This window comes from Echinops telfairi, unplaced genomic scaffold (assembly GCF_000313985.2).
Source record: "Echinops telfairi isolate 266 unplaced genomic scaffold, ASM31398v2 ScPeMD7_7469;HRSCAF=8507_1, whole genome shotgun sequence".
NCBI lineage: Eukaryota > Metazoa > Chordata > Mammalia > Afrosoricida > Tenrecidae > Echinops > Echinops telfairi.
In genome coordinates this window covers 94085019-94095364 of record NW_022111373.1, presented here as the reverse complement: position 1 = coordinate 94095364, position 10346 = coordinate 94085019, and the positions used below count along the sequence as shown (strand labels likewise).

General features: G+C 41.3%; 1 protein-coding gene across 3 annotated transcripts in view; it reads left to right on the top strand.

The window, feature by feature from the left end:
* The window catches only part of RAB3C (RAB3C, member RAS oncogene family), a 355923-nt gene that overhangs the window by 311493 nt on the left and 34084 nt on the right, over nucleotides 1-10346 (top strand). For all 3 annotated transcript variants that reach the window (XM_045285172.1, XM_004703596.2, XM_045285173.1), the window contains exon 4: nucleotides 426-550. In XM_045285172.1, coding sequence (XP_045141107.1) covers nucleotides 426-550 — 125 coding nt within the window. The remainder of the gene's footprint in view (nucleotides 1-425; nucleotides 551-10346) is intronic.

Genomic DNA, 10346 nt, shown 5'->3' with positions numbered 1-10346 from the left:
AAGGCAGGGCTGTGGTCATGATAGTGGGGTGAGGAAGCCTCAAGGAAGCAGAGGAATATTGTGTGTTCATTGGTGCTATACTGAGCCCTGGTTGACTCATGCCTTCCCTGTGACCCTTCTGTGAGGGGATGTCCCATTGTCTACAGATGGGTTTTGGGTTTCCGCTCCAACCTGCCTTGTTCTCAACAATATGATAGGAAGTTTTAATTAACACAGCACTACCGTACTGTTGTTCTTGATTCTGGACTCGTGCAATTCTTGATGAGGATATGAAGAAAGAGATTGTACTGAACTAATGAACTGTAAATCTCAATAATTTGGGCTTCTGTTTTTGCTATTATAGTGTGTGGGACATATTTCTTCTCCTTTGTTCATGCTGTGCTGCTTTTCTCTGATTGTTTTGTACATTTTGTTTTTTCTTTCAGGTCAACTCAAATCAAAACATACTCTTGGGACAATGCCCAGGTTATCCTGGTTGGGAACAAGTGTGACATGGAAGATGAGCGGGTTGTCTCAACTGAGAGAGGCCAGCATTTAGGAGAACAGCTTGGTAAGGAAACAAATTAACAAGAAAGAGGGGTTGGTAATCACTTGTCACATTCTGCAGAGTCTCTGCTAATTAAGATTTGGTTTAATAAAAAGTTTGCCAACACACCCTCTATAAGTGATAAGGGCATTTCCTCCCACGTTTTTTGTGTAGTCATTACAATTTATGCACAATTAAAAGAGCAAAGCTGACAGCCAGAATTTGATTCCATGCAGGACATTCAAATTCTTATTCCACAAGGACCACAAATCTTAGTTTTGCATTGGTTGGACACTTAATTTTGTTGTGTAGTTATAATTGGTCTCAAAGGAGCTTGAAGATTCTGTGATTAAGCACTTGACTGCTACCTGAAAGGTCAGCACTTAAAACTCACCATGGGATGGATCCACAGGAGAAACACAACCTGGTGATCTGCTGTCATAAGTATTTCATCTTAGAAGCACCTCTGGGACAGTTCTGCTCTATCCTATAAGGTTTGTATGCGTTTAATTGACCTGATGGTACAGAATACCAACAGTTGACATCAAGACTCCATTGGAAATAGGGAGTATGACACAGAGTAGGTCACGTTCTAGATTTTTATTCTAGGGACACCACGAAAAGATGTTGTTGTTGTTGTTGTTGTTGTTGTTAGGTACCATCATAGAGACCCTGTGTACAATGAAATGAAATTTTGTCTGATCTTGCAGCATCCTCACAATTGTAGTTATATTCTCTGTAAGCATCTCTGTAAGCACTGTGCTAATCCTTCTTGACAGTGCTCTTCCTCTTATCTTTGCTGTGCCTCTACTTTATCAAGCACGATGTCCTTTTCCAGGGACTGGTCTCGCCTGATAACATGTCCAAACTATATGAGATGAAGTCTCATGACTCTTGCCTCTAAAGGGTCTTCCTGTCATTTCTCCATGAAGATATGTTTGTTCTTTTCACAGTACTTTCAATATTCTCCAAAATCATAATTCAAATGCACTAAGTCTTTTTATGCCTTCCTTATGCACTGTCCAACTTCCCTATGCATATGAGCCAATTGAAAATACTATGGCTTGGGTCAGGCATACCTTTGTCCTCAAAGTGACCTCCTTGCTTTTCAACACTTTAAAGAGGTCTTGTGCAGCAGGTTTATCCATCGTTGAGTAACAATGCATCCTAGGATCTCTTCACTGCTGCTTCCATGAGTGTTGATTATTAATCTAAGCAAGACAAAGCATTTGACATTTTAATCTTTTCTCTCTTTATCATGATGTTACCTATTGGTCCAGTTTTCAGGATTTTGGGGGTTGCATTATTTTGTAATATGTACTGAAGGCTGTAATCCTTGATCATCAGCAGCAAGTGCTTCAAGTCCTCCTCACTACCAGCAAGCAAGGCTATGTCATCTGTGGATTGCAAGTTGCTAATAAGCCTTCCTCCAATACTGATGCCACATTCTTCTTCATATAAGCCAGCTTCACTGATTATTTGCTCAGCATACAGATTGAATAAGTATGGTGCACAGATAAAACCCTGGCACACATCTTTTTTCTTTATTTTAAACACAAAGTATTCCCTTGTTCTGTTCACAAAATTGCCTCTTGATCCATGTACAAGTTCTACATAAGCACAGTGAAGTGTTTCTGGAATCCCTATTCTTCTCAAGGTTATCCATAGTTTGCTATGATCCACATAGTCAAATGCCTTGGTATAGTCAATAAAACACAAGCAAACATCCTTCTGATAGTCTCTGCTTTTAGCCTAGATCCATCTGACATCAACAATGTCCTCTTCTGAATCTAGCCTGAACCCCTGGCAACTCCCTGTCAATTTACTGCTGCAACTGTTATTGGATGATATTCAGCAAAATTTTACTTGCATGTGATATCAGTGATATTATTCTATACTTTGAGCATTCTGCTGGGTCACCTTTCTTTAAAATGGATGCAAATATAGATCTCTTCCACTCAGTTGGTCAAGTAGCTGTCTTCCAAATGTCCTGGCAGAGATGAGTAAGTGCTTCCAGTGCCTCATCAACTTGTTGAACCATTTCCATTGGTATTTTATCAGTTTCCAAATGCTTGTCTTGGGCTAATGCAGTCAGTGCAGCTTGAACGTCTTCCTTCAACACCATTGGTTCTTGCTCATGCTACCTCCTGAAGTGGTGGCATGTCAATTAGTTCTTTTTGGTATCATAACTGTATTCTTTCCATCTTCTTTCAATGCTCCCTGCCTGATTTAATATTTTGCTTGTAGAATCTTTCTAACTCTAGGTCTTTGCATATTACATTTTACTTTATATTCTCAAGCTATACTTAAAAATTTTCTCTTCAGCTCTTTGACTTGACCACTTTTTCCATTTGCTTTAGCTACATTGCACTTAAGATCCAGTTTCACAGTCTATTCTGAAATTAAAAAGCCTACCTTTTAATGATCTCTTGCTTTCTTCTTTGACCATGTTCTTGATGTCCTCCCACATCTCATCAGGTCTTCTGTCATTGGTGTTTAATGCAGCAAATCTGTTTTTGAGAGGTTCTTGAAATTCAGTGGGATAGACTCATAGGATTTTGGCTCTTGGGGATTTGTTTTCATTTTCTACAGCTTCAACCTGAATGTATATATGAGCAATTGATGGTTTGCTCCACAGTCAACCTCTATCCTGATTTTAGCTGCTGATATTGAGCTTCTCCATGATCTCTTCCCATAGATGTAGTCAAGTTGATTTCTGTGTATTCCATCTGGAGAAGTCTTTGTGTTTAAGCACAGTTTGTGCTGTTGAAAAAAGGTATTTGCTATGAACAAGTTATTGATTTTCACAATTCCATCATGCAATCTCCAGCTTCTTTTCTATTACCAAGACCATATTTTCCAATACTATTCCTTCTTTTTTATTCCCAACTTTTGCATTCCAATCACCAATAATTATCCATGCATCTTGATTGCCTCTTTGGACAATTTTCAACTGAAGAAGTTGGTAGAATTCTTAAATTTCTTCATCACGAGCATTTGTGATTGGTGCATAAATTTGAATAATAGTTGCATTATTGGACTTCCTTGGAGGCAGATAGACAAAATCCTATCCTGTACAGCGTTGTACTTCATGATTAACCTTGACATGTCCTGGATTACAAGGAATACATCACCATTTATCTTGAGTGTGTCATTGCCAGCATAGTAAACCATATGATTTTCTGATTCAAAATGGCCAATATCAGTCAATTTCAGCTCACTTAAGCCTAGGATATCAATCTTTATACTTTCCATTTCATTTTTTACAACTTCCAATTTCCCTAGATTCACATTCTCTACATTCCAAGTTCCAATTATTCATCATTTTTGCAGCTGTTTCTTCTTACCTTGAGTTGTGCCCCATCAGCAAATGAAGATCCCTAAGGCTTTGCCCATCTCATGTCACCAAGGTGGACTCTATGGTGAGAAAGCAGCTCCTCCTCAGACACATGTCCCGTGCCTTCCTATCTGAGTGGCCCATCCTCTGGCACTGTCCCCAACGATGTTCTGCTTCCATTCATTATACCTTCAGTGTCTGGCCATGTTTTGATGCCATGCAAACGGTTTCCAGCAGCGACTTCCTCCAAAGTGGGCAGCCCTTTCCTTCTATGTAGTCTGCTTTTAGTCTGGAAGCTCTGTTGAACCCTGTTCACTTTGGGTGACCTTCTGGCAGTTGCAATACCAGTGGCATAGTTTCCAGCAACACACAAGCCACTACAGTAGTGGGGTGGGGGTGGGGGGACCGACAGACAAGTAGTGGATTACACAACTATACCTACCATATGATTTTCTCATTGTCTTTTTATATTCCCCCCCCCCCCCCCCGATATTCTAGTCTTTGTATTAAAAGGATCAGAAAATGCTCATCCTTATGTGTATGACTTATTTCACTTAGCATATGGACCTCCAGATACATCTGTGTTATAATGTGTTTCATGGCCAAAGTATTGTACTTTATGGTTGCATAGTGGGAACAATAATTTGGTACTGAACCATATGCTAAGTGAAATAAGTTCTTAAGTGATCCAATGCTAAGTGAAATAAGCCACACACATAATGACAAATATTGTCTGACCCTTTTCTATATGAAGACCTGAATAGACATTAAAGACAAAACAGAAGAAAGAAGCCAGTGACAATGAGGAGATTATAGGTTAGGAGACAAATCAGAAGGAGGGAGGCAGATCCGGTGTGAGAGCATTGCCAGAAGGATGGAGATATGAGTGGAGGGGAACAAGAAGCAGGAGAGGACAATGCAGAGGGGACACTTAGTGAGGTAATGTGTGGAAATGAACAGCAGAGTCTGGAAAGGCGAAAAGAGAAGACAGGGATCCCCATAGGTTCAATGACAAGATGAGACGGACGTGAGCAGTCCCTGAAGGACAGGAGCCTGTGGGAACCACAACGAGAAGCTGGAAGCATTATGAGTGAAGAATGTAGTGGAATGGAATAGTATGCTGAGATTAGCCTGAGTTTAGGGGAGAGTAAGTTTGTTTGTTTTTTTTTAAGATAGGCCACAGCATCATGCCAAAGAGGCTGGGAGTGGATTTGGAGATCAATTCTACCAGCCAAGGGGGAGGACCTGGAAATCCTTTTGTTTCAGCCAACAGAAAGCCCTTAGCAAAGAAAAGCCTGGCTCTCCAACCTATTTTGGCAGGAAATACTCTTACCACAAAAAGTATTTCTTAAGAACCACTCTCTACCTTCCAGCTCAACACATGCAAACACAGTAAGGCCTACGCACAGAGAGAGGTCGAAACCAAAGCAAAAATCACAAAGCATATTTGCCTGTCATTGAGGAGATTCACTCTAGTATATTCTGCCCTGCATGCTTGTTTTCTTTCATCTTTCCTTCTTTAAAAAAAAAAAGATGTTCTCAACCCATTAAATTGATCCAAGGCCCCAGGCACTGCTCTAAAGGGCATGTTTAAGGAAGAATCTGTTAGTGGTGTGCAGCATAGATTGGAGAAGCAGAAAGTCCTGTAATCACGTGGTTATCTCTTTTATCATTCAGTTGGCACAGTTACTCTGAAAGTTTGACTATTTCCTCGTGAGATCAATTAGTCCCCTAGACTAACACCCATCAGCTGATGCCTGCACGGACACTTCCAGCCCATGTTCTGAGAGCACGTCTGGAAAATCCCACGGCTGATGGCTGGTCTCAAAATGACTGTGCTTAAGCCTTGCCAACTGCTCAGTTCTTGTTCTGCTTGAAAGAAAGATTTCAGGCAAGGGACAAAATTCGGGACAGAGTCAGAGAAAAGGGTTAAAAAGAAACTGAGTTTATTGAAGGGGATGCTATAGAAAAGAAGTCCAAAGGGCTTTTAACTAGTCTAAAAGATCCAGTAGAATGTAGAGCCAACCTTTTATTTTCTTCCCACCATTGGCTGGCTTACTGATGGGTTTTCTGAGATTGGCTGGCTCTTTCTATGTCCTCTTCCAGGTATGTGCCTCCCTACACTCCAGCCGGGCTTCATGCTGTGCCCTTGTCTCTAAACCCAAAACCCAATAGTCTGTTCAAGCACTTTGGGGGTACTGTGATCATCTTGTCTTCCTCCACCCTGCCGTGTCACTGTCTGAGGTCCCTTCTGTTGATGAGGAAATGTGTCCATCTACCCTACACCGAACTTGCATACCAAAAGGGGAGAAAGTGTTGCACAGAGGCGGGCTGTGTATGTAAAGAAACATGAGCCTGTGTATGTAAAGAACCATGCTTCTGAGAAAAATAGATTGGCAGCAAGATCATTTTAATGCTGCCAGTATGATGGAGACAAGTGCCTGGCTAAATCTTTTACCACTTGTAAACTACTTGGATGATAGGTTTATCAGATATGGAGGGAGAGAGGAAGGTGACAGAAATGCACCAAGAGACTGACTTCCCATAATACTTCACTAACTGGCACAATGCAAATCTTTCGCATGCAGGGCACAGATGTAAGGAAGCTCTTGAAATTGTGAGGCCGAAATGCTTTATGTCCCTGTGCAAGTTCTTCCAATGGTTTCTAATTGATTTCTTGCTCTCTAGTCAATAAAAACCAGTGGTTGTCATAGCAACCAACGTGTGTGCATTCTTAAAGAGTCATTTACCTCCTTTAATGTGGTTTGTTCTTCTCATGACTACACATGCTTCCATGAATGATCATGAGATGGAATCAAAAAGGAAAAAAAGTATTCCCGAACAATTTAAGTGTAATGCTTTTCAAGGATTTGTTCTATTTTTTTTAATTACTAGCTATATTTAGTCACTGGTTATAACTCCATTGTCCAGAAAACTATTACACGAAAGGTTAGATATTATTTTCTAAATGTCACTATCCCATCCTGGCAGATGGCTCAGAATCACTGCTTAATCAATCTGATGATTATTAATTTTCCATTGCGAGCACGTACAGCCATATAACATTTGCTCCTTCTAATGGTGGCCCTTAAGAGAACTGAACTGCAGTTGCACTCTTCAAAAATTATTTTACAGCAGCTGCCTTTACCAATATAATCTGCTTACCAAACATTTGTTAGGTGACCATTTTATGCCAACTACAGAGAATACAAGAGCATGTGGCCCACCTCTACAGGAACACGCATTAGAATGCTGGAGATGACTGGGACAGACAATAGGCATTCTTCTGGCCTTCACTTAACTGACCACTTTTGCTTCATTTACTCCCAGTCCTCTCTGTCACCATTTACCACCCGCTCTGGATTACATCACTAGCTTGGCTTCTGTAATTCGGTATTCTTCCTTCTTTTTCCTCTCCAGCCACACAGTCATACCTCCATTTCCTTGGTAGCCTCTCTGCCTTTTGCTCTTTGATGTCCCTTTACTGGTGAACAGTTCATTCTTCTCTTATACCATCCCTTGGAAGGCCCATCCAATTCCTAGGTTTTACTCCTCCTATAGATAACGAATGAAGGAGCCCTGATGATGCCATGGGTTAAGCACTAGGCTGCACCCATGGAGCTAGGCAGTTCAGGCCAACCAACTCGTTGCCAGGAAAAAGATGAGGCTATCTGTGCCTATAAAGATTTACAATCTTGGAAACCCAAAGGAGCAGTTCTGCTCTGTCCTCCGGTGTTGGTATTGAGTCTCTCACAGTGGGTCATGAATGAATGACTGTTATATCAATAGTATACCTCTCATCTCCCACTTGAGCTCCGCGGTCCTTGTATTGGGTTGGGTTCTCTAAAGAAGTAAAACCAGCGAAGCTTCCGTGTATTTACACACAAGCAATGTAGGAGTGGCGGGGGGTAGGGGGATAGGAGGGAAAGAGATTTCAGGAGTAAATAATGAAGGCAGGAAGGGGAGGGAGCACTAGAACGGATTGTGATTGCACAACTCATTTTAAAGGTGATTTAACGATTGGGTTGAGTTTGGGGGAGGAAGCTCTAAGATTGATGTGGTGGTAATTATACAATTCTCCTCAATAGGATTGAATTTTTGAATTCTGTGATATGTAAATTATATGTCATTAAACTGTTGGGAAGAAAAGAAATGGCTTCCGCAGATGTAGCAGTAGGTAAGTCCAGTCCAGCTGAAGTCAGGTCTCTCCTGATTCATGGAAACTAGCAACTAGGAAGCAGGATGATGACACAGAGGTGGGAGGGGGACGAGCACAGTTTGGTGATGCAGAGAGAGGAAAAAGAATCTGAATTTGGCTGAATAAATCCACCATTTATACTCTACTGAGGGCTCTTGGGATCAACAGACATTGAAGAGGAGATCGAAGAATCTGATACAAGATCCAACTTCAACAGAAAGTAAAGGGCCAGAGGATGCAATTCTGCACAGTCTCTTTCTTGTACAAAGGGTCACACCCACAAGTAGTGTCATCAGACTCCAATCCACTTGATAGGGTGGGTCCCATGTTTACCATTACCCAGGACTGTCTGGGTGACATAATCCCTAAGCAGTACAGCCCACTGGCCAGCTACGCATATTCACCTAATTCAGTACCTCTCAAAGGGTGGTTCTCTCATCATCTGCTCATAATCTGCTAGGGTTCTTTTAAAAAATATATAATTATCAACCCCAACTCAGGCAGCTTAAATTGAAGCTTCTGGAGCTGAGACCTAGGAATCTACATTCTGAAAAATCACCCATGTGACACTTATGCAACACTAAATTTTTAGATCACAAGTTTCAATGTTGGAAGATGTTTGGAGAGAATAGGAAACCGCCCTCAGAGCAAATATAATTCCATGAGTGGTGGTATCATTCCTATGCATCTTTTAACATTTCCTATATATGTACATGTGTAAGGTTTCATAGCTATGCTTTATATTTTGTAAAGTAGGGGGACAGTGAAAAAGAGGAAGGTCCTCAAGGGATGGATTGGCACAGTGGCTGCAGCAATGGGCTCAAGCTTCAGAATGACTGTGAGGACGGTGCAGGATTAGGCAGCGTTTCCTTTGTTGTACATAGGGTCATATGATGGCAACTCACAACAACAGCAGCAATATCTATGTATATACCTTTTGCAGCCATTCCAAATAAAGGTGACCTAACAGATTGCTCAAATTATAGAACAATAGCATTGCTATCACAGGTCAGTAAAATTTTGCTGAAGATCTTTCAATAATGGTTGCAGCAATATGTTGACAGGGAACTGCATGAAATTCAAGCCAGATTCAGAAGAGGACTTGGGATAAAGGATATTATTGCTGATATCAAGTGGATTTGGGCTACAAGTGGAGAATACCAGAAAGAAGTTTACTTGTCTTTTATTGACTGTGAAAAATGTTTTACTGTGGGGATCATAACAAACTATGAATAACCTCGAGAAGAATTGGAATTCCAGAACACTTCACTGTGCTCATGCAGAATTTGTACTTGGGTCAAAAGAAGTTGTGCAAGTAGAACAAGGGAATATTGCATGGCTTAGAATCAAGAACTACATATGTCAGGATTGTATCTGCTGAGCAAATAATCAGAGATGCTGGCTTATATGAAGAAGAGTTTGGTGCCAGGTTATGGAGGAAGACATACAGCCTATGATATACAGATAACACAACCTTGCTTGCTTAAAGGAAGGATGACTTGAAGCACTTGCTGATGAAGAGGAGGGATTGCAGGTTTCAGAATGAATTACTATAACTCAATGTAGAGAAACAAAAGCCTTCACAGCTGGACCAATAGGTAACATCATGATAAATGAAGAAAAGGTTGAAATTGTCAAATATTTTATCTTTCTTGGATCCACAATCAGTGCACATAGAAACAGCGGTCAAGGGCTCTAATGACACCTAGCCTTGGGTACATCTGCTCTACAAACCTCTTTAAACATTGAAAAGCAGGGATGTTACTTTGAGGACAAAAGTGTGCCCGACCTAAGCCGTGGCTATTTTCAATGGCCTCATATGCAATTTCACATGGATATGGAGTAACTTACAAGAATGAATACATTGAATTGATAGTGTTGATGAAAAATATTGACAGTACCGTGGACTCTCAAAGGAGCAAGCAAATCTGTGTTGGGAGAAGTATAGCCACAAAGCTCCTTACTGGCAAGGATGACGCAACTTCATCTTACAGACTTTGGACATGTTGTTGGGAGGGACCAGCCCCCGAAGAAGGACATCGTGTGTGGCACAGTGCAGGGCAGACAAAAGGGAAAAGCCCTCAAGAAGACGGGTTGACACAGCAGCTGCAACAAGGGGCTCCGACATGAGAGCAATGGTGAGGAGGGCGCAGGGCCAGGCAGAGTTTCCTTCTGGTGTGCACAGGGCCACTGTGAGTCAGAACAAGTGCAACGGCACCTACGCAATAACAACATAGACCTATAGACTGGTGCGCACAGGGCCGCTGTGAGTCAGAACAAGTGCA